This window comes from Vipera berus, assembly GCF_964194415.1.
Source record: "Vipera berus genome assembly, chromosome: 6".
Lineage (NCBI taxonomy): Eukaryota > Metazoa > Chordata > Lepidosauria > Squamata > Viperidae > Vipera > Vipera berus.
This window is the reverse complement of record NC_138208.1, coordinates 49,690,518-49,718,462: the sequence shown is the minus strand read 5'-3', so window position 1 is coordinate 49,718,462 and position 27,945 is coordinate 49,690,518. Positions and strand designations below refer to the sequence as shown.

At 39.1% G+C, this 27,945-nt stretch overlaps 1 protein-coding gene across 1 annotated transcript in view; it reads left to right on the top strand.

The window, feature by feature from the left end:
* PPFIA2 (PTPRF interacting protein alpha 2) overlaps positions 1-27,945 on the top strand; it is a gene marked incomplete at its 5' end in the record, with an annotated part of 253,304 nt that overhangs the window by 223,136 nt on the left and 2,223 nt on the right. Inside the window, 10 exons of the mRNA XM_081330297.1 lie at positions 10,681-10,762; positions 11,943-12,143; positions 13,696-13,758; positions 21,272-21,301; positions 22,704-22,879; positions 23,148-23,245; positions 23,890-24,065; positions 24,160-24,228; positions 25,575-25,734; positions 26,889-26,980. Of these exons, the coding sequence (XP_081186423.1) occupies positions 10,681-10,762; positions 11,943-12,143; positions 13,696-13,758; positions 21,272-21,301; positions 22,704-22,879; positions 23,148-23,245; positions 23,890-24,065; positions 24,160-24,228; positions 25,575-25,734; positions 26,889-26,947 (1,114 nt within the window). The 3' untranslated portion in view covers positions 26,948-26,980. The remainder of the gene's footprint in view (positions 1-10,680; positions 10,763-11,942; positions 12,144-13,695; positions 13,759-21,271; positions 21,302-22,703; positions 22,880-23,147; positions 23,246-23,889; positions 24,066-24,159; positions 24,229-25,574; positions 25,735-26,888; positions 26,981-27,945) is intronic.

The window sequence follows — 27,945 nt, the reverse complement described above, 5'->3', positions numbered from 1 at the left end:
AAGTTGCCTGTTATTCCGGTTATCTTTTGGCTTCCTACTTTAGCATTCCAATCCCCCATGATGATAAATAAATCATTTTTTGGTGTTAGTTCTATAAGGTGCTGTAGGGCTTCGTAGAACCGGTCAATTTCATCCTCTTCAGCACCGGTGGTTAGGGCATAGACTTGGACTACTGTGATATTGAATGGTTTGCCTTGGATTCGAACTGAGATCATTCTGTCATTTTGAGGATTGTATCCCAGTATTGCTTTTCCTACTCTTTTATTGACTATGAAGGCTACTCCATTTCTTCTGAGGGATTCTTGTCCGCAGTAGTATACCTGATGGTCATCTGAATTAAATTCACCCATTCCTGTCCATTTTAGTTCGCTGATACCTAAGATGTCGATGTTCAGTCTTGTCATCTCTTGTTTGACCACGTCCAGCTTTCCTTGATTCATGGATCTTACATTCCAGGTTCCTATGGAGAAAAAATCTTTACAGCATCGGACTTTCCTTTCACCACCAGACACATCCACAGCTGAGCGTCCTTTTGGCTTTGGCCCAGTCGCTTCATTCTTTCTGGCGCTACTAGTACTAGTCCTCTGCTCTTCCCCAGTAGCATATTGGACGCCTTCCAACCTGAGGGGCTCATCTTCCAGCGTCATATCGTTTTGCCTTTTGGTACTGTCCATAGGGTTTTCATGGCAAAGATACTGGAGTGGGTTGCCATTTTCTTCTCCAGTGGATCACGTTTTGTCAGAACTCTCGGCTATGACCTGTCCGTCTTGGGTGGCCCTGCATGGCATAGCTCATAGCTTCATTGAATTACGCAAGCCCCTTCGCCACGACAAGGCAGTAATCCATGAAGGGGTTTTGTAACTATAGTAGTGGCCAAAATTATGGAAACCTTTTGGCAAAAGTGTACAGTAGAAATGCCACCTTTGGTTAAGTTTCCACCAATTTTTCTTCTAATTTCTTTATAACTCTAGCCTTGTTCACTTAATAATACTATTTTACATCGATTTCTGGGCAACCAGTCAACTTTTTGCACCATTACTTTAATTTTATTACGTTTTACAAGCTCCCTAAATGAAAGGGGAAAAAAAAAAACCAACCAACTTGATAGCGATCACATAACACACTGATAAATGTCCTCCTCTCAGCTTCAATACATGACATCAACTACTGAATCCTACTTTGATCTGATTGGCTCATTGCCAAAACAAGATGACACCTGATTGGCTCTCTAAACACTCATGCTCATTGGCTACAATCAGATGAAGGAAAGCTACCTGCTATCAACCTAAGCAAGTTGTGCTTCCTTTTTCTGGTTATTTGGCTATAACTTTTCATAGAATACAGTACAGATAATTGAACGAACTTTGTTGCGTTACATTCTTGATTAAATTATCTTTCCATTGATATATAATTTTATTGTACTACTCCAAAAAAAGTGGTGTTATTAGCCATCAAACCTCAAAAATACACTTTTCCCAAAAGGTTTCCACAATTTTGGCCACTACTGTAAATTGGGGTAAATATGATTAGGACAAATCAAATTTATCCTAATGAGGTTCTGCTGAATCTTGCTGGCTATTAAAAACAAATTGGTGACACTGTAAGTGAGTACATCACTCTAATCAGCTAAAAGAAGGTAAAAAGACAATGCAACTTGGATATTGAATGTATACATTTGTGCTGCAATTTGTGATAAACTTGATGGTAAAGAAACGTGGGTGTTGTTCCAGCAGCACCTTACTTGCAAAAGAAAAAAAATCAGCAACTGCAATGATTCAAGAATTCACCCTACTTTCTTCCTCTTCCTGCACAACAGAATAACTGTCTCCACCACCACCACCCATACACAAAGAGATACAGGCACACAAACCTCTGAGCAGACTGATCTGTTTTGCATCTCTTCTTTGTTTTTCTAGGAGACACATGTGGTTTTTACTAACAGTGCAAGGACTACTATTCCCAGCAGTGATTGCAAGTCTCAGTTGGAATTGAAAAATGTGCCAATGACAGCTGGTTCATAAAATGTCTACTAGGACATTTTTTAGATGTGTTGAGAAGCCTGGTAACATCTATTATTTTGCCAAAATACCGTACTACTTCCTTCCCCTAGGTCAGGGGTAGGCAACCTTGGCTCTTTTATGACTCATGGACTTCAACTCCCAGAATTCCTGAGTCAGGAATTCCTGCTGACTCAGGAATTCTGGGAGTTGAAGTCCATGAGTCATAAAAGAGCTGAGGTTGCCTACCCCTGCCCTAGGTTATATACAGATTTTTTTTCTCACTCTAAAGCAGTGAATACATAAAAATAAGAAACATTCTTATGTTTGGGACCAAGTATAGTACAAGCAAAACATTTTTTATCAATGACAAGTTGAAAGATGAATATTTAAAATAAATGGTTTAAGAACTGTTGCAAATCATAACTATTGGAAAGTCAAATGCTTAATTGTGACCTGAGGCTTTGTCTGTTGCAACTATTTTTCTCTTTTCTACATTTGCTGTCTTCAATTCAGAATTAATTTGGGATGATTTGTATCTGTTTATCAAGGAGATATATTGTTTTTAAATAATTACTGCTTGTATTCTGTTTCAAGAAAGAAAGATGAGTTTTAATCATTTTAATCCTATTTGCTATGCTGCTTTTTAATTTTCTTACTCTGTCATATAATTTATTTTATAAATTGACATATATTCATTAATATTTATGTGCTTTTCTTTTCCATCCATCTCTCTCCATCTCATGAAAAGCACATCAGGGTAAGTTAAACCACAATGGTTGCTGATCATATTCATTTTCAGCACCATGTTTAAATTTCCTCCTTTACTTCATTTTTATTTATTTATTTTACTATTTTGAATTGATGATCTGAGCATTGAACAAAAAATAAATATTTTAAATTGGCAACATTCGACACCCTTTCAAAGTATGCATTTAATTTATGGATATATCAATTTATTTTTAAATGAACTGAGTGAAATTCTAAATGTGCTTAAATAAATTATCAAAATGTTCTAAATATTATATATGACTTAGATTGCACTCAGTCATTTGATTCATTTACTTGTTCTATATGAACATTATATAGAACAACAATATTTTGTATTAATTTCTTTCACTCTTGATTTCATCTCTTAGCAATTCAGTTAATTTGCAAATTTTAAAATATGTTTTATTGCTCTTGAGATTTTGGCTAAAACAGTAAAATGCAAAACTAGCTTACTTACCTAGGTGAAATACAGGACTCATTCCTAACCAATATGCATAGGACTGCACTTTTTTATCTTATAAACAATCGGAAAATCTAGAAGGAAAACAAAGCTACTTGTAAGAATTAATATAATGTAAATAGGATCAGTTTTGGAGATTTACCCAAAGTCGTCTTGCTGAAAGTCAATCTTATTAATTTAATTTTTTTCAAGAAAAGGTATTACTATTAAGGCTACTATTGAATATTTATTTAGTTATTTTTATTCTTCCTTCATTTGTTTATAAATAACTCAAAGTGGCGAACATCATAATACTCTTTCTTCCTTTTATTTTCATCATAATGACAACCCTGTGAGGTGGAATGGGCTGAGGGAGAATGACTGAACCAAAGTCACCCTGCTGGTTTGTCATATCTAAACTGGGACTGTGTACACATACAGAGAGCCAGACAGACAAATAGAGAGATATAGATATATTGTATATAATTCTTGACTTACTACCGATCACTTAATGATGGTTTGAAGTTACAACAGACCCCAAGAGCTACCTATGACCCAATTGTGAAGTTCCAACAGCTGCCTCACCACTGTCACATGATCACATTTTGGGTAACCCACATCTATGGCCATTTGCAGCATCCCATAATTACAAGACTACAATTTTTCATGTTTTTTGGTGAAAATCGGTCTTTTCCTTCGGTTTTTGGCAAAATCACCCCATAGTAAACAATGGGTTCACTTGTCAACCAACTGCTCAATTCATGACTGCTTTGTTCACTTAATGACCACTGCAAAACTGTTTGTAACATCAGCTTGGTCATGTTGGTGACCCACTTTATGACTGCCACAACTTACAATTATAATGGGCACACTCCATTAAAGTCATAGGTTATGGACTACATATATTATAGTTTTAATGTACCTTAAGTTTCCAGTATCTGTAATTGTTTTCATTTGCAATAAGATGAGTTTATGCATTAGGTAGCTTGATCAATTCATCAAAATGGTGGCATATTAGTAGCCTTATTACTTATTTATTATTTATTTATTTATTAATTTTATTTGTATACCGCCCTTCTCCCGAAGGACTCAGGGCGGTGAACAGGGCAGTACAAGTTAAAAGACAAAATACAAAAATTAAAAGAGAATTAAACAGAATGCCCACAATTCTTACAATAAGTTAAAACACATTAAAAGTAAGTTAAAACACATTAATAAGACCCAACCCCATCGCATCAGGCCAGGCCAGCTTGTTCGAAGAGGTGAGTCTTTAGATCGCGCCGGAAGGAGCGGAGGTCAGGCGCCATCCGGAGCTCAACCGGAAGATGGTTCCATAAATCCGGCACGCCCACAGAGAACGCCCTCCCCCTGGGAGCCACCAGTCGACATTCTTTGACCGGTGGCACCCTGAGGAGGCCCTCTCTGTGGGAGCGTACTGGGCGGAGGGAAGTTGACACCGGCCGCAGGTGCTCCCCAAGGTATTCCGGACCCATGCCATGTAGGGCTTTGTAGGTCATTACTAACACCTTGAATCTCACCCGGAACACAACTGGAAGCCAATGCAGCTCGCGGAGCAGAGGTGTAACATGGGAGTATGGATGTTCAGTACTGATTACCCTGTATTCTAAACTTTTTTGCATTTACATAAACTTGACATTTAAGAAAGTGATAATGTTCATTATTTATTAAAACATAGTAACAGCATTATTTTAGAAAGCTGACCTTTTATTCAAAATATATTACATTTTGTTACTATAGATCAGACATGTCAAACTCGCGACGTCACGTGACATCGCACGATGTATTGGAGTTTTTTCCCCATTGCCGGCAATGGGGTGGACGCGGTTTCGTCGCAACGCGTCCGGCCCATGGGCCGGCAGTTTGACACCCCTACTATAGATTATATATTAATTTTTCTGTCATTAGATCTAACAATCATTAAACTTATTTTTGTTTTGCTTTTACATTTTTTATTCTATCATAAATTTGCACTAACGTGTATATGTTTTTTAAAAAAATTCAGAAGTGATAGATTCAGCTTGTTCACTGCACTGCACCATATGAATCAAAAGTATTTTAAAAAATAAAATTACACAATAACATATGTAAGATTGATCATTATTTAAACTTGAGTTTTACCAATTGATTTCATTCCTATCTTTCATTAATAAATAAATGAATGTGTAGATGACTAATTTCATTTTTCTTTTTTTCTTCTATGCTCTACATTGAAATTTAGTTTTCATCTAGACCAGCTTTCTCCAATCTAATATCCTCCAAGAGTTTTAGACTACAGTTGTTGGCCATGCTGACTGGGGAGGATGAAAGTTATATTTCAGTATGTCTGACAAATGCCAAGTTGAGAAAGCTGATCTAGTTTAACAAGTATGGAATATTCCTGTTGGATTCTACTTTTCATCATTGGCAAACTGGATTAGAACCTATTTTCTAAAATAAATATGAATATTATTGTATAAATTAAGCTCAATGAGTTAATGTTTTGTGTGAGAAATTAGGCCACATTCCTATAATATTTAGAAGAAAAATTATCATAAACTCCATATTTACAGTAGCTCATATGTCATATCTATGCCTGAAGTGGCTTGAGTTCTTAAAATGAAATTACAATGCCACTCTCATTTGATATCACAAGAAAATATGCTTGACATTCCATGGAAAACAAACTAATACTGACAATTTTTAAACATCTGGATTTGAAAATAAAATGGATTCTACTTATTACTAATCAACCTTATAATTTTCAAATATTTATGGATATATTGTACCACTAAATGGCTAAGATTAATTATGAAGTATGTATCAATTAAAATATAGTGGATCTGCTGCATGTCGCACCAGTTTTATGGAATTCGGGGCTCAGAATGCTATAAATGCAATTCTCAACTAAAGTTGCATTTATTAAGTTTCCCCAGAGATACTTGCATTTAGATTTTGATTTTCTTTGGGATAGTTATAATAGCATTCCTTTTTTGTTATAATTTGGAATATGACTGTATTTTTTAATGTGACTGATCCAACAGAGGGAACAGTCAAGGAAGTATATTGTAAGAAGGTCCGGATGCATAGTGCTTGGTTTTAATTTTTTTGGAATTAATTTTATATCACTCAGAAATATTGAAATAATACCTAAATAATAAGTAAACTGATGAATGAATTTTTCAGCATTTATCTTTTAACCATCCAAAGGGAATAATGGAAGATTTTTCCTGCCTTCAAATATAATCATAAATTTCAATTTGCAAATATGATTAGATACTTTTGAGAATCTCTGTTAGAAGACTGAGTTAGTCCTGTGCTGTGCTACTCAATGTTCAACACGGTCAAGTAACAGCCAGGGGTGCGTGCATTTTTCTCCTTTCTGAAACTGCCTTAATCTCCCTGAACTTTAGAATATATCTTACAGAGTTGCAATAAGAGGGAGTAATCTCACTATGATTGTTGAAAACTGTAGGTTTCCTATTAGTCTGAGAAATATATGAAAATGTGTGTACAAGTCCTAAGCACTGCATAGTTTTGTTTTGTTTAAAAAAACAACAACCTAACACTACCCACATCATTGATCAGGTCACACACTTTGAGACCTGTATTCCCCTGCCCCAGAAAAGAAAACTGTGACGGCCCTTGGATCAAAACATTTACCCCTGGATGTAAGTTATTTACAATTGCAAAGAAAGCTGGCAGAAGATTATACTGGAGTATATATTTTTTAATGATAATTTTGTTAAAAATTACAATCACCCTGATAAAAACTAATGCAAAGTAAAAGAATAAAAAGAAAAATAGAAGATTCAGAAAAGAAAATTGAAAGGAAAAATAAGTACAGGTAGTCCTCAACTTACAACCATTCATTTAGTGACCATTTGAAGTTAAAACAGCACTGAAAAAAGTGACTTATGACCATTTTTCACACTTATAATTGTTGCAACATCCCTATGGTCATGTGATCACAATTTGGACGCTTGGCAACTGGCGTGTGTTTATGATACGTCCCTGGTTCATGTGATCACTTTTTGTGACCTTCTGAAAAGCAAAATCAACGGGGAAGTCAGAGTCACTTAACCACCATGTTACTAACTTAAGAACAATGTTTCACTTAACAATAGTGGCAAGAAAGGTTGTAAAATAGGGCAAAACTCACTTAGTAACTATTGTGCTTATTAACAGAAATGTTGGGCTTAGTTGTGATCATGTCAAGGATTACCTCTATATTAAACAAAAAGAAAGGAAATATATAAAGAAGTGACCCCCATTATTACAAGTACCCCCATTATCACAAGTAATAACAATTTTAACAACTTAATCACCTTCTCTTAAAACACAAACATACAATTTTGTCGTTTCAATCCTGCTCGGCAAAAGTCCATATCCAGAGAGAGCAGCATATGTGTTTTAACCTTGATCAAATATACCATCTTTATATTCCTTCCTTTTACTTTTAACAATCTTGATCTTTGGTCCCTTTACATAATGTCCCAGAAGTTGATTTCTTCTCATTATTTTCTTTGTCCCTTCTCACAAAATTCTTGAAAGCTTTAACAAGTCTCTCTTGTGAATTGAATATAGGAAAATTATTGAGATTTGTTACCTTGGTTTGTTACTCATATATCCCTTTTAAATATTAAGCAATACAAAACATATTTTGTATGTCCAGTGTGCCATCTTTTTCCATATCACTCTTGTAGCCTGGCACCTTTAAATCCACTTTCAGATCAGTCTCAGTCTCAAATTACAAGCTCCAGTAAAACCTATTCTCTTTCATAACATCTTTTAAAGACAGCCTCTATAGAGACAAACACTCTTAAAATTAACTTCTGAGTCCATTGTTCAAAAATATCCTTCAGTATATCCAAAATTAAAATATGTTGCTCCATTTTGTATTAATAAGTCAAATGTATTGTAAGTGTTCTTCTCCTTTAATTGTAATAGTTTCTTCTAGTATCCAACCTTCAAAGTCCCATCCTATGATTTTTTTAAGAATCCAAAACAAAAGCAATTTCCCACAGTAATGATTCTTCTAAATAATTTCAAAGTCTTATTCAAATGCATCTAGGCCATTAGTCCATTTATATCTTGCAAGAATAAATTTTGTTTTATTAAAAAGTTTTACAATTATTTTTTTTACAAAACATCCCCAAAACCCACCCACCCCAAACCCCCTTCCCCCCCACTTCCCAGAGCTGAATAAAAGGTAAAGGTTCCCCCGCACATGCGTGCTAGTCGTTTCCGACTCTAGGGGCCGGTGCTCATCTCCGTTTCATAGCCGAAGAGCCAGCGTTTGTCCGAGGACGTCTCCGTGGTCATGTGGCCGGCATGACTAGACGCCAAAGGCGCACGGAACGCTGTTACCTTCCCACCGGAGTGGTCCCTATTTTTCTACTTGCATTTTTACGTGCTTTCGAACTGCTAGGTGGGCAGAAGCTGGGACGAGTAACAGGCGCTCACTCTGTTACGCGGCACTCGGGATTCGACCCGCCAAACTGCCGACCTTCTGATCGACAAGCTCAGCGTCCTAACCCACTGAGCCACCGCGTCCCTCAGAGCTGAATACAGGGTCATAAATATAATAATCATATTCTAACTAAAATTATCCATTATAAAATTAACCAAATTCATAATGTGCTTTAACTCTAACATTGATACAAGAATCAAAATTTTAACCAAACTTTTGCTCTTTATTTAAAAAAGGTCCTTAAACTTATATTTAAAACTTATTTCAGTAAGGATTGAAGTAAATTCACCTCGTCTTTTCAGACTCAGTAAAGATTCTCAGTAACTGAAAAGCAATTAACAAGCAATTTCTGAAAGTGATTAGAAAAGAAAATATGCGAACCCAGTGTCCTTTTATAGGTGCCAATCATGGTTTGAGCAAGAGCCTTGGTGGAGCAGTGGGCTAATGCCTCCTTAAGTAACACCAGCTGCCTGCAATTAGCGCAGGTTCGCATCCCACCAGGCTCAAGGTTGACTCAGCCTTCCATCCTTCTGAGGTAGGTAAAATGAGGACCCAGATTGTTGGGGGCAATAAGCTGACTTTGTAATAATGCCTCTTGGGGGGGGGGCGAAAGCCCTAATAAGCAGGCATATACATAGAATGAAGGCTATTGCTAAGCACATTGATTTGTGCTTAGATTGTAAGCCGCCCTGAGTCTTCGGAGAAGGGCGGGATATTTATTATTTATTTATTTATTAATGGGACTTATATCCCACCCTATCTCCCGAGGGACTCAGGGCGGCTAACAACAACAAAAATTAAAGGTCTCTGTACAGTAAATTAAAATTTAAAATTGAAATAAATTAAAGATTAGAGTTACAATTGTAAACGTAATTAAAATCCCTGTCAGTCCAGGTCAGCCAGGTGGAAAAGGAGTGTTTTGAGGCCACGGCGAAAGAAATGGGATTAAAATAAATAAATAAAATAATAAATAATTATTCTCCCATCTCCCATAGCTCTAAAACCAACAGACTGTTGTTTTGCAGTCTCCTTATGAGGAACAACCACCAGTATCTGGAGTATTTGTGGATGATCTCAAGTCCTCTCCTTATTAGGAGAGGAATTACAACAAGTTGGTCTACTCACTGGATCATCATTATGCTATGATCTTCAGTTCACCATTTCTTCTCCAGAAGTTATAGTTTAATATCTTGAGCCATCTAGATGATATTATTTTTCATCTCTGCAGAAACCATTTCAGAAGTAGGAAGATTTATAGCAGGGTTGAACAACTAAAGGCCCTACAAATGTTGCCTATCTACAAGACCTAGTTCTTTCAGCACAGGGCAAACTGGTTGGAGTTAAAGTATACCAATATTTGGAGGGCCACAGATTACACATCTCCTGTGTATAGAAAATACACTTGTGCATTTACAGCCTTGTCAGATTACAAGCTATTTGACAAATCATACTTTTGTTAAGCTATAGGAAACTTTTGCTTTAACAAAAATCTGCAGTCTTTTAAAAGAAAAATCAATTGCAGACAGACTATGAGGAAATCTAGTTAACATACATTGAACAAGCTGTGAAAGTCTTGTTGGTTAAACAAACTGGCATTTTCTTGCATTAAGGTCTGATTGTTTTCTACTTTTTGATTAGAGGTGCTTAGGTACAGCTTCTAACAAAATAGAATAATGATAGTTTTATAAACCAGTTTGTGAAAGGGTGGAATATGACGTTAGGAAAATTGGTTTATTATTATTATTATTAATATGCCAAGATGAAATGCATCTATGAAAACAAGGAAATGTTTTCTCCAAGAAAGGTAAATATTGCAAAGTGAGGAACAAAAAAGAGGGGTGCTTTCTAAAGTTCAAAGAGTATAGCAAATGAGTGAAAAACTTTTAACATGTACTGTATTATCAGTGACTTGGTGCATTACAAGTTTATTTTACGTTCTTAATTCCATTTGTGATGTTGTTAGGTCTTAGCTCCTGCTTTAACTATCTCTAATGCACTTTTAGGCATGAACTTCTGGAGGAAGCTCGGAGGAAGGGATTACCCTTTGCACAGTGGGATGGGCCAACGGTAGTTGCCTGGTTAGAGGTAAGGAGAACCTTCTAAAAGCATTAGTATACCTGATTTTACCTTCTTCATTAGCAGTTTATAGTTTACGTGGAAAACAGAAATAAAGACCCTGTTACAACTGTTATTCTTATTTCCCTCTTGAAACAATGTCTATAAGCAGTTCATTCTTTAAAAAAAAGATGTTTCACAAGACATATCATACTAGAACTTTAATTTAAAAATGACCCAATTTTTTAAAAAAGTTCAGTATAATTCAGCCAAAATCTGTAGGAAAGATACAAGCAAAAGTCCATTCATACTTTGGAAATTGAAATGTAAATTATATTTTTATAATCTGAGAGAGAAGGAAAAAATATTCTTAAGGAAGTGGGAACTTTAAAATAGTTTAAATAGGTTCTAATGCTCATCATGTGACGTATGTGAAATAAGGTCATATACGAGATAGAAAAATACATAGCATTTATAAAGAAAACCTACATAGAATCCAGAAACAGGTTCTTTGTGTTTTTTTAAATTATATCATTATAAAATAAATTTAAAAGCTGCAATCCAGAAGTAAATTAATACAAGAAAACATTTGTAGCCATAAATGTTGTGTGTTATGTTTGAATGTTATGTTAATTTTAACTCTAGTAATAATCTTGCTCTTGAGCTTTGCTTCAGTGACCAATTAGTAGATCCCTAGATAATTATAATTTTGCCGTTTAATCAGAATAATTATTAATTAAAGCACATTAAGTTAGTCAGAAGGCAAGCATTTTTCATGATGGTTTCAACAAGAAATGCAGGTTTTTAAAATTTTTACCTTCTTTGCATTAGTTTATACCCATTCATAATTCCTGTCAGGATTATTTTTTTAGACTATTGTATTTAGATTGTTTGTTTTAGAAAAAAAATAGCTTTAAGGAAAAAAATAGCTTAAAGGAGGTATTACAATGGATTATGGGATGACACCATTTTATTCATGTTTGAGGAAAAAGATCTGATGGTTTAAATTTTTTTGAAAGAAAAACATTATAAGAAATCTAATGTCAGAATGATGTACTGCCTTTTACACCACAATACCTAAGTCTGAATTTGCTTACCCAATCGTTATTATATGTATTTCAGTGCAAGTTCCCAATTTAATTCAGCCCTGAGCTTTTGGTAACAAGAAAAACCCAATTGCTCCTAACTACTGATTCTCCTTCCCCAACAGCTGTGGCTGGGAATGCCTGCATGGTATGTTGCTGCTTGCCGTGCAAATGTGAAAAGTGGTGCCATCATGTCTGCGCTGTCAGATACTGAAATCCAGAGAGAAATTGGAATCAGCAATCCTCTCCATCGCCTGAAGCTCCGTCTGGCAATCCAAGAGATGGTGTCACTCACAAGCCCATCAGCCCCTCCAACTTCTAGAACGGTGAGTCACCTAGCAAAAAAAGGAACTCTGCTGGATCTGTCGAAAGGCCAGTATATGTCCTGGTAGGCGCCTCTGGGCAACCAAGAAATGAAGAGGATAATAGCTTATTCCTACTTGTGTTCTTCAACAACCGGTAAATATTCAGTAACTTCTGAAGAAAAAAGCCGTTTAGCCATTCTGTACGATAGGCATTGATAAATATATCCTTTCTCAGCAGGTCCTGTCTTCTCTTGTAGAAGGGTGCAAGAGTCCTAGTCCAGAAGTTAGATTCAGATGATAAACCAGATAACATTAGAGTATGGGGGAAATGGGCTAACAATCAGCCTGTGTCAAAAAAAGTCATCTTGATGTTATCCGTTTTTCTGTGGTGTTAGCAGAAGGCTGTCTTTTCCTTTCATGCAGAGAATGCGCCCCTGAAGCAGGGAGCCATCACTTCTCTGCATTTCCCTCAAGGACTAAGATAGCTGCTGTGTGCTTTTCTGATAAGTGGAAACCCATGGCAGCTCAACTTCCTGGAGCTGTTCAATTTCTTTCTTTGTCAAGGAAAATATGGGAAAGCTCCCAGACCTATTGATTAGTTTACTTTTGTGGATTACAGCCATCAAACTGAAAATCACATGGGATATTTGGGAATTAGTAAGGGGTCACTTTAAAATGCAGAAGTCAAATAGGCCAGCTTGATAGACCAGGTTAGGACTTCAGGTCAGATGTTCCTTATTTATTTCTTATTATTTTTTATATTTAATAAGATTTCTTTGTACTTTATCTAGAATACAGAATTACTGATTGAACTGTAATCCTTCAGATGGTTCACCCAGGTTTTTATACTCCAAAATTATGGCTAATATCACTTCAAATATATTTATCCATTAAAAACAATATGATGCCCAATTGGCATTAAAGTATTTTTTTTCTTTCTTAAATCCTCATTTCTTTCATTATACTACTTTTCAGGTCATGTGTAGCAACAGTTGAAAGTTCAGTATCTCTTGGATCAACTTCACAGATGATTTTCTGATATGCAGGACTACACATTTCTAGAACAATTTCTGTATTTTAAAATATGTACGATTTACTTGGATTCAGTGAAATGTTATTATTTCCATATAAAAGCAGTATTCTCCAATGTGATAAGATCCAGATTTGTTGAGATTACAAAATCTTAACATTTCGGTGTATTAGCTATGCTCAATAGAAATGACAGACGTTACAGTTCCAGTGCATCTGGAGGAAATCAGATAAAGCTGCTTTAAATTAATAATGCTTATGAAGACAGTAATAGAAGTGTGTGGGGATTATTTGTTCACATTTGTTTAATGGAATGCAGATGCTCCCTTCCATATCAGAATAATTCAACTGAGGGATTTTTTTCAAATTGCAGGGGGAAAGCAGCTATTTAACGTTGCTTTCTAGCTGCACCTCATCTGAGACAAGGATGTGGTTGTGCTCATTTTGATGCTGTATGCGGTTAACTTACAGTGTTGCTGCCTTTCTTCTTTAACACTGCTTACCTAATATGGATTTTGCCTGACCCTGTGGGCATGGACAATAGCCCTCAGGAAACGTCTGGGTAACCCATGAAGAAATGGAAAACCTTGCAGCTCCAACCAAAACGGTTAGTTCTAATATTGCCTGTCATTGTTATTGCAGTGTCATCATAGGAAATGTTTAAGGTAAAGGTAAAGGTAAAGGTTCCCCCGCACATGCGTGCTAGTCGTTTCCGACTCTAGGGGCCGGTGCTCATCTCCGTTTCATAGCCGAAGAGCCAGCGTTTGTCCGAGGACGTCTCCGTGGTCATGTGGCCGGCATGACTAGACACCAAAGGTGCACGGAACGCTGTTACCTTCCCACCGTAGTGGTCCCTATTTTTCTACTTGCATTTTTACGTGCTTTCAAACTGCTAGGTTGGCAGAAGCTGGGACGAGTAACAGGCGCTCACTCTGTTACGCGGCACTCGGGATTCGACCCGCCAAACTGCCGACCTTCAGATTGACAAGCTCAGCGTCCTAACCCACTGAGCCACCGCGTCCCTTATAGGAAATGTTTAGGAAGACTAATAACTTTACAAAACAGTCTTCGTTTTACACAATAAGCTTCACATGCGTAGGCTATTTTATGGAAATGTCTGAAATGCGTTGTAGACAATTATAAACTACTTAAAATAATTTGTATCAAAATAAATACATGCATTGAGAAATCAACTCAGTGCTCAGTTGTTTAGTGCATATTTGTTCATGTGCAAGTCCCACCTTGTTCAGAAAGCTCCAGGGTTAGAAAGCTGTCATAACAAGTTGCTCTGACCCTGCACTTCCCAAACCCATTCCTTTGGCAACCAGGGAAGAGGTCTGGCTAGGACATCTTGGGGGATGGCAGTCAGTAGCTTGCTGGCCCAGCTGACAGGCTTGGATGATTGCCATGGGATTGTCCACAATGCATGTTAGGTGATTAGTGCCAGCCATTGGCAGTTCCCCAAAAAGGTCATCAGATGGAGGCAAAGAGGCTTCTTTGCTTCCACTGATGAGCCAAGGGTCTCGGAGCCGACAGCCCCATTGGTGAGAGAGTTTTATGGTCAGGGAGGGACCAAGACCCCCCATAAATACCTCTGCACGAGGGGCTGCTCTTTGTTCTAGTTCTAGTTTCTAACTTCTACCTCTACTCCTAGCTCTCAGTCCTTCTCTTGTTTTAATTATGTAATGCTAGCTTGTTTTATTTTATTTCTCTCTCACATGCAGGCATGAATGCTTTCATGCCAAGTATTTCTTTCTCTTTGATCTATCATTGAATAAAGCTAATATGATTGCATCTCTGCGTGATGCCTTTGCTTGGAAGCACCTTTAACGATTCACTCGTGAGATCACCTCACAAGTTGGTAGCAGAGAGGATGGTTTAAAGAAAAGCTTCCAAGCTTGCAGATAGCAGTAAGATGCCTAGATTTGAAACTGAAATGGATGGCCGGAGATCCCAGATTGTGACCAGAAGTCATCAATCAAGATCAACAGCCCCTGATGCAACCTCAGCTGCAGATGAGAGCACAAATGGCCTTCATCCCGTCAGAGGATCTAGCAGAGCGTCTAGGACCCCTTCACATGCCTCTTTACAACTGAACGCCACAGAGGAGAGCATAGAAGGTTTGCAGACTGCCCAAGGCTGCTCAGATGCTGCAGAGACGGACCTGGCTGAAACCAAACGCCGCGTGAGTAAGCTGACTGCACAGGAACGTGAAGAGCTGCTTAAAGAGATCTTTGCAATGCAGGGGAGGGGGGAGGCAGCCCAGGAAACAGCCCAGAAAGCCTCAGAACCCCTGGTGAGTCTTTCCCTAGCGGCCACGAGGCCTTTAAATATGGCGCCCGCCACCCTTAGTGACCCCGGGACCCCAGGGCTTTTGGCACGAACCCCCCCGCCCAGCTGTGAGCTACAGCTTCCTGGGGCAAGCGGAAACAAGATGGCTCCGCCCACATGGTCTGGAACAGGAAACAAGATGGCGGCCCCCTGTAACCCCACACGGTCTAACACAGACAAGACTTTTTTAAGCCTGGAAAGCCAGCAGTCCCTGGCATCCAGCCAAAACAGCCAGCAGTCCCTGGCATACAGCAGAAATGACATGCAATTCCTGGCATCCGACCAAGGCAGCATGCAAATTCCTGAGTTCTCCCCCCCACAAAGCCTAAAGTGCTATGATGGCGATGAGATCTGCCCAGCCGATACTAATACAAATACAAATGCAATTAAAACGGCCATCCAAGTCCTGACTACGGCCCTGAGGGCCAAGCAGACATCGGGGGTGCCCACACCCCCCCCAAGGCCTCCCATCCTCTCCCCAGGGCCCAACTGCCGGGGGGGGGTCCAGCCTGAAGCCTCCCAACGATCAACCCCCGCAGCCTCCTACCTTCTCTTCAGGTCTTCATGACCAGCGATGGCAAAGAAAACCAGGCAATGATGAAAATCCATGTGGCTGCAATTCTCGGGAGGATTTATTGCGGCAACTCCGAGCTGGCAAATCTGGGCTCCGCCCCCCCAATGCCTCATGGGAAGAAGGGAGAAATCCTGAACAACGCCCTCCCCCGGATCACATGGTTTCCGGGCACGCCCATCTGGAGTTACTAAATAGTCAAGAAAGGATTCCCTCCTCGACCACTAGAGGGACCCCTTTCACTGTAGGAACCACTTTCCCTCTCCCTTTTATGTCAATGGACATTTCAAAAATTTTTGAAAGTGGGTCTGATAAGGACTATATTCCGGCAGCGAATCTTCCAAACGATTTTAAAAAGCTGCAACTGGGAGGAGAAAATTATAACAGTTGGAGTAAAGATATACAGCTATATCTCTTAAAGAATGGGACTCTACAAATGGTCCAGAAACCACCCCCTCCCCCATGGGGACGTCAAGAAGAGTGGCGACATTTGCAGGCTTACTCGACCCTGCTCAGTTCTCTGGATAATAACCTGTTCTCCAGCATACCAGCGGGGCTCAGAGCTGACGAAGTGTGGCGCCTATTATACAATTTATTCAACAGCGATACCATTGGTTCCATCACCAGACTTACAACTGAGCTTTATACAACCAGACTGAGGTTTGGTGCCAGCATGCCTGAACATCTTGCAAAATTAAAGGCACTCAGGTCAGAATTGATATCCAGAGACTTTCCTGTAAATGATGTGAGCATGGTTGCGATCATTTTCGCTTCCCTAGACAGGAGTTGGAGCAATTTCATTGTTTCACTCGAAGCGGTCAAGAGGGAAAACATAAATCTGTCCTATCTCACAGGAAGACTGATCGAAGAGGATAGAAGGAGACGAGATGCCGGAGAATACGCCAGAGTCACCACTCAGCAAGCCAGAAAGGGGCGCCACAACTCAAAGCAAATTAATGCTCTGCTTAAGTGTTTCATCTGTGGCTCTGAGGATCACCTCAAGAAAGACTGCCCCCATCAACATCAAGCCCCTAAACGTGGTCCCAATCAAGTAAGGGGCAAGGGGCAAGGAAGGGGGCATGGCAGGGGCAAGGGAAATTCTCTGCATACTTGTTCCGTCACCCCCACAACAAAGGCTGATAGCTCCACTGACTTATGGTTACTGGACTCTGGAGCTTCTTCTCACATTACTAATATGAGTCAAGGTTTTAAAAGGTTAAAGAAAATTAACTCATCTGTCAAGGTTGCAAACGGTGATACTGCTTCAGTTGTTGGGGAGGGGTTTGTTTCTGTACCTGGTCTTGGGAAAGTTGAAGGTGTCTTACACGCCCCCTCCATAGCCAACAACCTTTTAAGCATTACCAAATTGTGTGACGATGACAAAGTGGAAGTCTTATTTCGCAAGGGGGGAGGTCATGTCACCCGGGACCAGAGGGTCATTGGAAATATTACCATAATAAATGGCTTACCATATTTTTCTCCCAAGCCACCACAGCCTGCCCCAAGGCTTTCCAAGGGCAGTGTGGGCAAGGAGCCTGAATCTCAGCAGGCACCTACAGCACCACTCAAAGCAACCAGAGCGAAGAGGGTGTCAATGGGGAAGCCAATTCACAATAAGTGCGTCCACCTCATGCACAGAAGGCTAGGACATGCAAGCTTCCCTGTAGTTAAAAAGATGGGAGAATTTGCTGAGGGAGTCCAGCTCAAGGACTGTGACGTGTTTCTGGACTGTGCCATTTGCAAGAAAACAAAGAGGAAGGCTGCCCCTATACCAAAGGTGTCATCCCGTAAGACTCAATACCCATACCAACTAGTACATGTTGATTTGGTTGGGCCTTTTACACCATCTCTAGGAAAGAAAAGGTATTTTCTCACTGCCGTTGATGATTTTTCACGATACGGTCACGTGTATACTCTCACAGAAAAATCTGAAGCCTTTGACGCCATAAAGTCACTGTACAACTTCGTAGAGACCCAGTACAAGACCAAGATCGCACAATTGCAGAGCGATCGCGGGGCTGAGTTCATGTCTCAGAAGTTCCAGGACTGGGTAAGGCGTAAGGGCATCCGCCATTTTCTAACTGCACCGTTCACCCCTTCGCAAAATGGTGTAGCTGAGAAAAGGAATGGAATCCTGCAAACCATGATGCGTAGTCTGATTGCAGATGCAGGTGTCGCAGAATCATACTGGGGAGAGGCGGTCCATTATGCCAATTACACCTTAAACCGCACCTGGAGCAGTGTTGTGAACCAGACCCCATATTTCCTGGTTCACGGTAGGAAACCAAATCTGGCACATTTGCGGGTTTTTGGTTCCTATGCATGGGTGCATATCCCCAAGCAGCTGCGGAAGAAGGGGAGATCTGTTTCCCAGAGACTAAGGTTCTTGGGCTATGCTCCTGGCTCCAAGGCCTATCGTTTCCTGGGAGAAGGGGGCAGGCCTGTGACTTCCCAATCTGCCTCTTTCGAAGAGGATTCCAATTGGACCCAGATCCACTCAAATGATCTGAGCCCATATGCCAACCGACCCAGCAGAGGCACACCGACCATGACATCACCAGAGGCGACCACGTACCCTGCCACCGACGAAAGTGAGGAACAAGACGAAGATGCGTCCAGTCCCATGGAGGAAGACACACCGTCTTCACCCCCAGCGACACCTCAGAGACCCGCAGAAGAAAAGAGCGGTGAGTGGCAGAAGGTAAGGAGGTCAAAGCGGTCCAACAAAGGGGTCCCGCCAAAGAGAATTGACATTGGCCACATCGCGTCTGTCAACAGCGTTGTGGTCACCCCAAAATCCTTCTCTGACATCCAGGAGCTGCCCATCGAAGAGCAGGAGAAATGGCAGCTCGCGATGGAGAAGGAAATGCAGAGCTTAAAACAACTCAAGGTCTTCACCCCCCCAGCAACCACCAAAGGAAAGGAAAGTCATTGGCACAAGGTGGGTTTACAAAGCCAAACCAATGGTCTCTACCTGTATAAGGCCCGTTTGGTAGCCCAGGGCTTCGCTCAGCGTTATATGGAAGACTACTCGGAGACCTACTCTCCAACCGTCCGGGCAGAGAGCGTCAAGGCCGCCCTTGTGACTGCAGCCGCTCTGGGAGAAGAAGTCTTCCAATTTGACATCCAGACGGCTTACCTCCACGTCAACTTGGACCGGCAGATCTACGTGAGAGCTCCTCCTGGCTACCAGCAAGAAGGGGGAAATACATGGTTGCTTCACAAAGGGTTATATGGTCTTAAGCAGTCAGGGAAATTATGGTATGACTGTCTTAGAAAGAGTTTAGAACGAGTTGGTTTCTCAGAATCTCATGCAGATCAATGTGTTTTCACACGCAATTCCAAGGGAACCACAGAACGGGTGTTAGTTTATGTGGACGACCTATTATATGTAGGGCCTAACAAGGAAAGGTGTGATGAATTTGCCAAGGCCCTGGAAGAAAAGTTTACTCTGAAGTCTTTGGGGCGAGTTGACAAGTACTTGGGTGTGCATATTTTGGCCACTAAGGGGGGGTTCGCTCTATCTCAAAAAGAAAAGATAGAGGAATTACTGGCCAAATGCAAAATGACAGAATCTAATCCTACGCATAGCCCAATGCAAAGCGACTTTAACAACCACACCCATAAGGACGGTCCTGAGTTCACAGATAACACGCTTTACAGATCTGTGATTGGCTCCTTGCTATACATCAGCAATTGGAGCAGACCTGACATAGCTTTAGCTGTGAATCTATTGTCCAGGCACGTGGAACACCCAAAGGAATTCCACTGGACTGCTGTTAAAAGGGTGCTTAGATACCTAAAGGGCACAGCTGATGCTCTCCTTATGCTAGAACCAGAGAAGGGGAAGACGGCCCAGCTCTCCGCTTACTCAGACGCAGACTGGGCTGGCGACACCAAAACTAGACGGAGCACTTCTGGTTTCCTCATATTGCTAAATGGCTGCCCAATACATTGGCATGTTAGGCAGCAAAAATTTATTTCTTGCTCCACGGCCGAGGCTGAATATGCCAGCCTGTCAGACACGGCCAACGATTTGACTTGGTTCAATGAGCTGATAACAAGCATCTGGGCATCTCCCCCTCTGCCCATCCAAATTCTAGAGGACAACACTGCCGCAATTGCAATCTCGGAGGCTTATGCAGTAGGATCTAGATCTCGCCATATAGACATACGCTATAAAAATGTCAGGCAGCTTACCAAAAAGGGTTTTATACATGTTGAGCACTGTAATACAGCTGACCAGATAGCTGATCTGTTTACCAAGCCTGTTCCCATTGACCGGCACAACCTTCTGTGTAAGCGTTTGTGTTTGGCCTTCTGAATGTTTTTATGCATGTCTATGACACCTGCTCGCCCCTTACATACATTCACTGGTCCCTGTCATTGGCTGGCAAGAAGGGGAATTGTTAGGTGATTAGTGCCAGCCATTGGCAGTTCCCCAAAAAGGTCATCAGATGTAGGCAAAGAGGCTTCTTTGCTTCCACTGATGAGCCAAGGGTCTCAGACCCGACAGCCCCATTGGTGAGTTTTATGGTCAGGGAGGGACCAAGACCCCCCATAAATACCTCTGCACGAGGGGCTGCTTTGTTCTAGTTCTAGTTTCTAACTTCTACCTCTACTCCTAGCTCTCAGTCCTTCTCTTGTTTTAATTATGTAATGCTAGCTTGTTTTATTTTATTTCTCTCTCACATGCAGGCATGAATGCTTTCATGCCAAGTATTTCTTTCTCTTTGATCTATCATTGAATAAAGCTAATATGATTGCATCTCTGCGTGATGCCTTTGCTTGGAAGCACCTTTAACGATTCACTCGTGAGATCACCTCACAATGCATATGTATTGAGGCCACCTATCCTGTTCAAGCTGTACAAAAGCTTGCAGACAGTTCAAAAGCCAGTAGCATCACTGCTCTCCATTCTTGGCTAGTCAAAGCTCTTGACCAGTACCTCCCAGAGGAAGATGCATGATGCAGAAGCTTTAATCAGTCGGTGCCCATAATTGTCAGCTGACTCACCAACTAGTAATTCTTCTGCCTGGGGCATCCTGAAAATCTGGGCTGGCAAGAGGCTTATTTACTGTCTCTTTTCCTCTCTTACTGACCAAATTTTATGACAACCTAAGAAAGAATCTGGGATTATAAGCATATATTGTATTGCTCTAAATATTCTGTTTTTTGTTCTTAACTGTCATTGCTAATGGCTCTCTTCAACTTGCAGAAGGACAGTGAGGAAGGCAGCTGGGCTCAGGTAAAACCCTTTTCCTTTTTTTTTTAACATGGCAAACAATAGTTCATTTTCTGGAAGTAGGAGCGATCAGCCCTTGTATAGAAGAGAGCACATTGCTTAAACTGTAGACAAGCAGTAGTCAAGATGGGGGAATTCACCAACGTGGTGCTTTTCACTTTAATCTAGTTTTAAGCAGAGAAGTTTGGTAGCTGAAGATGAGAAATTAGCTGATGGATTGGCACAGTTCTACTACAAAATTCCTTCCCCTTGTTTTTCTAAATGGCCATATACTAAAAGGATCTATATGTCTATAAATTGGAAAGTGGAAAGTTTACATATTACACCAGCTACAAGGTCAACTCAATCAGTATTCTGTTGCAGCTTGACAAAATTGTTTTTGTATTAATATAAATATTTTAATACCTATTTAATACCTATGAAGATAATTTTACTGGGTTGAGATACAAGTCATTGAATTGTGTGCTATAATCCCAAAGGTAGCACAAAATTTTTACCCAGGTGAAAACCCCTTTTTCACATGAGTGTCACATTCAATACCTTGGTTTCCATTTATGCAGTTCTTTGCATAAGTGCTTTAACAATACCTTGCAACATAATTATGCTAAGTAATGCTTGTGCTAATTATACTAGTTATTTCACCAATGATTCCATAACTATGAAATAAACCAACCACCACAAAAATGCACCCTTTTAAGTTTGCTTTTAGCATTATACTGTAAATGAATACAGCTAATACATCTTACCTCTATACTGCTTGCATGAACAGCTTCATTTTGGCAGAAATACATGTCCCTAAACAGATGATGTGAACTATCTTTTTCTTTCGATATCCAGAATCACTTTTTGTGGATAGGTTTCCTGTTTGTTTCCTTCTATTCCCTTTGTTGCATGGCATCCATACAGTATTCTTTGTGGTATTGCAGAAGTAGGTTGCCTTTGCTTATTCCAAAATGCTTATGATTTTTCAATTCCTAGCCAACCCCCATCCAGGTATTTACTAAGGCCAACCCCACTTTGTTTCTCAGATCTGCCAAAGTTGACTAGATGCTGTTACCTGGCGACATATTGGAGTAGGAATGCCATGTAATTAAAGTTGTTCACCTACAATGCTCTTCTTTAACCTGATGCCTTCTAAATTGGCTAGGAATTTTAAAAATTATTCTCCTGAACTTTGGGGTAGATGTAAGATTTGGCAGATTCTTGCTTTGCTATTCTTGTTTTTTAAATTGTAAGCTACTTAGAGTCATTCAGGAATTGATTGAAAATCTCCACAGACATTCCAAATCTAGGTTTTTTTTCTTTGAAAACATTTCTCATCCAAGAACTGAAGCACCTTTTGTGTGTGTGTGTATTTGGTGTGGTAATAAGGTAAACGTTATGTTTCCCTATTTTTCCTCCATAGACCCTGGCTTATGGTGATATGAACCATGAATGGATTGGTAATGAATGGCTTCCCAGTCTAGGGTTACCACAGTACCGAAGTTACTTCATGGAATGTTTGGTGGATGCAAGGATGTTAGATCATCTAACAAAAAAAGATCTTCGTGTACATTTAAAAATGGTGGATAGTTTTCATCGGTAAGTTATGACATTTTTAATAACAGATGTGAATAATCTTCACTCACAGAGGTCTGTACAACTCCTAAATGAATGTTACATTTTTATATGAGAAAACAGAAACATAATCAAGCACCCTAATAGTCAACATATTATTTTGATTTCTTCTTTCTTCTCTCACTCCTAATTATTTGCCACAAAATGGTTCCAGTATTTATGAAACTGAGTAAGAATTTTCAATAATAAGACTTTCCAATTGCCTTATGTTATGTTATTTTTTTAATAACAGAACAAGCCTGCAATATGGAATTATGTGTTTAAAGAAACTGAATTATGATAGAAAAGAATTAGAAAGGAGAAGGGAAGCAAGTCAGCATGAAATAAAAGGTAATGCTTTACTAACATAAAATAGGTTTTTCTCAAGGCTCATTCTATAAAATATTCTAAACAGAAACATTCTCATAAAAGTACATTGATGTGCAGATAAATGCAAATCATCATCTCGAAACGGTAACTAAAGCAATAACTATGTAGTAACAGGTTTGTTTGCAAGAAATAGTATCCATCTATTAGGTTAATAGATATCAATCTGTAATGGAAAACTATTAATAGATGGCATTACATTACACAGCTAACATTGTTAATCTAGAGATACATTAACACTGAATAGGTTTTTCGTGTCTATGTGCATTATCAGAGTAAGCTCATCCTTGTGATCCTTCATGTTTGACAATATAAAGGGGAAAACATTAAAAATAGCATCTAGCTTCATAATTAATTAGATTTGTAACTAAAGTATTTTTCAGTTACATTACTAGAGAATATCAACATAAATGTTTCTTGTTACATCATATGAATTTGTCTATAGAAATTTCATGTATCTATTTCATGGAAAAATTGCTTAGAACAGGTTAGCAGTATCATTGGAATACAGTATAATTTAAATAGCTATGTTAGGGGTAGCTCAGATCTTTTATTATGTTTTTAAAAATTAGTTATTACCAAAACTTGTCTTTTTGCCTTTTTTACAGATGTGTTGGTGTGGAGCAATGACAGAGTTATACGCTGGATACAAGCAATTGGATTACGAGATTATGCAAACAATGTGTTAGAAAGTGGTGTGCATGGGTCACTCATAGCCTTAGATGATAACTTTGATTATAGCAGTTTAGCCTTATTGTTGCAGATTCCAACACAGAATACCCAGGTACATAAATTAACTATTTAAAATCCGTTCAATTTCCATAGGATTTGAAGTATTTTTTTTACATTATTCTATTGGGTGATTTGTTTAACCATAGGCACGGCAGATTCTTGAGAGAGAATACAACAATTTATTGGCACTAGGAACAGACAGACGCCTTGATGAAGTAAGTAGTCTTATTTTTATATAATGAACTATGAATAACAGAGAACAATAGATATTTGTTCTTTCTATAAAATATATGAAAAGGAAATAAATACCTTAAAATAGATTGTTGAGCATTATTATCATTGCAAATATAATTGCAAATACATAAGATGACAAAATAGAGAAAGGAAGGAATTAGATATTATGACTATGCTGACTTTATTAGAAAAAAAGGATGTAGTCGAATTAATTCAGAATAAGTTATGTATCCAATGAGAAAACAGGTCAATAGCTCATCTATGCCGAATGATATTTAATTCATATTTTTGTAGAAATAGCCCTAACTGCTAATATGCATGTTAATGCATAAAGCTGCAATTAGTGATAGGATATACTATTAAGTTTTTTTAGTCACATAATCTTCATTATGAACCTACAACAGTAGTTAAAACCAGCACCTTGAATTAAATCCAGAAGCAAACTGGCAGTCAATGCAGCTCATGAAACAGAAGTATGATGTGCTGTTTTGGGAGCACATGTAACTTGCCTGCACCACTGCATTTGCATTAGTTGGGCAGTCCCATATGGAGATGACTAGGGCATAGGTAACTATGAGCATAGCCTCCTAATCTCACATGGTGCACAAAGCTGTGCAAAGGCCCTCCTAGTCACAACTGCTAAATCAAATGAAAACCATTTAATCATTAAATATTTTTTGTCATACCTTTTGTTATATTCTGAAGCTTTTGTAATTGCCAGTGTACTCTGGCTATATCATTACAGATGTAATGGGTGGATGTATTGTTAACCTGTTTTCAAAAAGGATGCAAAGGCCAACATGGGCCACTTTAGAACCAGATAAAGTTTTCCATAGTATATATTTTTGCAAAAAACTTTTTTAATAGGCAGTAATCTATTTCAAGGGACGCGGTGGCTCAGTGGGTTAGGACGCTGAGCTTGTTGATCAGAAGGTCGGCAGTTTGGTGGGTCGAATCCCGAGTGCCGCGTAACAGAGTGAGCGCCTGTTACTCGTCCCAGCTTCTGCCAACCTAACAGTTCGAAAGCACGTAAAAATGCAAGTAAAAAAATAGGGACCACTACGGTGGGAAGGTAACAGCGTTCCGTGCGCCTTTGGCTTCTAGTCATGCCGGCCACATGACCACGGAGACGTCCTCGGACAAGCGCTGGCTCTTCGGCTTTGAAATGGAGATGAGCACCAGCCCTTAGAGTCGGAAACGACTAGCACGCATGTGCAGGGGAAACTTTACCTTTACTTTAACTTTAATCTATTTCAAAAACTAAGAATGACAGCTACTCCAAGGGAAAGATTTTAGGTTTACTAAAATTCAATATTGTTTGTTGCAGAGCGATGACAAGAATTATAGGCGTGGCTCTTCCTGGCGAAGACAATTTCCTCCACGTGAAGTTCATGGAATCAGCATGATGCCTGGCTCTTCAGAAACGCTGCCAGCTGGGTTTAGGTTAACTACAACATCAGGACAGTCACGAAAAATGGCAACTGATGGTAAGCCAGTTAACACCTACTTTCAAAATGAACGTTCCAACTTTGCATAGCTGTTAGTTACACTTAATGTAAAATATTCAAATCAGTTACATCTATTTCACAGCTAATAGAGAGTAAAAGAAATATATCTTCGAGACGCAGGAAAAAGGCAATGAGATTGGAGTAAACTTTTCAAATAATGTTTTAAACTATTAACATTTTGTTTGTAAAGTGTTTGATTATTAGCAATGTCCATTATTAAGAAAGCATGCAAGATATTTGAGAATACGAGAAAACAATATAGATCTCTGAAGTGTAGTGGGTTAACACACACAAGACGACGCCAGGCAGTGAATTCAGCTCTTTATTTGTAGAGAAGAACCAGCAACAGAATGGGCTGCCTGTGCCCTTTACATACTCTGGCTGCTGAGCTGACAGCCAATCAATTTAACTAGGCTTTCCTGCCGAAAACTGAGCCACGCCTAGCAGCAGTTATGTACAGCCCCTTCTAGCTGTCATCTGTTAAGCTATTGCTTAATATAATACACAATCCAATACACAGCACCCTCCCTTTCAAGACACTTGACCAAAATTAAGTCTTTCAGTTGCTGATTAAATATTATTAATTGCTATTTCTCAAAGCAATTTATCCAATGCTGGATTTGTTTCATTATTGGATTAATGCATTATTGGAAATCCCAACTGACCCCACCCAACGCAGATGGACATTTTTCCCTGTCTCCAGCTGCACTGGATGTCTGCAGGTCACACTAAGTATACAAATTCTGATTACATATTCAAGTTCGGAGTTAATTTATATATGGACTATGCAATTTGGACATATGTACATAAACTCTATTTGCACATTTAGCCTACAGATAAATATCTGAAGTGGAACAAATATATTCTACCTGCCTTCCATTCAAAATATATTGTCTGATCTTGATTTTATATAACGTGGAGGAAAATGCTTACGTTTGTTAATATTTATGATGAAATAACATCATCTTAGGCAAAGGGCTAAAAGAAAAAACTAAACAATTGGAACTAAATAAGCTTATTGGTAAAATAAAATAACTCCCGGCTACTTATTATATTAGAAAATCTCTATTAATGTTTTTCACCTTCTTTCAAGTCTCTTAATATTATTAATATTATTGGGTTTTTATTTGCAGTTGCTTCAGCTCGGCTGCAGAGGTTAGACAGTTCTACAGTTCGCACATATTCATGTTGATATACCTAGCATGAAAAAGAGCTCCGAACTGAAGTGAGTATTCATTCAAACATACATGAAAGGCTGCATTCTTTATGGAAAAGATGCTTTGGGCTTCTGCTGGAGGCTTGTGCATTTCAGCAATGCTGGCAATGACCTGGGCTGTAACATTTCTAGTTGCGATGGACAAGATACATATGATAAACTATCCCTCCATGCCAAGAATTTTTTTTGATATCTCATATCCTAGATGGGCTCTACAGCCTTAATTTCCTTAAGATATAGCTTGGATACTAGTTTTTGTTGTAGTTGTTTTTTTTCATGCTAACCTCCAAAGGATTACTGCATATAGTTAGAATGATATACAAAATTTGCAACATTTTAGAGCAGTTTCAGCCATGTTCTTGAGCCACAGAGAATGGAACATGATTGAATGGAAGGTGGAGGGGAAGGACCAGTTTCAGTCATGTTCTAAGAGCTAAATTTCTGATGCTACCTCTGGACCCAATAATAAATCCTGTTTGCATTTCTTCAGAAAGTAACCGACAATTCTAATTTGTTTTCTGATATACCACTGTTGTTTGATGGTCAAATTGGGAAAACAAACTATTGTTCCAATAGAGGAAACTATAACCCCACCCAAACTGGCAGAGTAAGTTTCTACATACCCAAACACACAGAGAGCAGACCCCCACACTCATACTGATAATGTTACCTGAGTAATGAAACATTTTCAGGCAAACAACAAAGCTCAGAGAGCACTAAGAACTACACAAACTCTTGATTGTAACATTGAAGACATTTGATGATGATGTTACTCTAGAAAATATGTAATTGAATGGCAATCATTTCTTCCATTACAAAATTTAATGTACAGTGTGTAGGCCCACTAGGCTCCTTGAAAGCTGGAAAAAAATCAAGATCCAATAATATTTTATATTCTTAAAATTATCTCCTAAGTGTGTGTCTGTGTTCTTCCAGGAATGTCTCTGGCCAATCTAAAACAGTCTTCTGAAAAT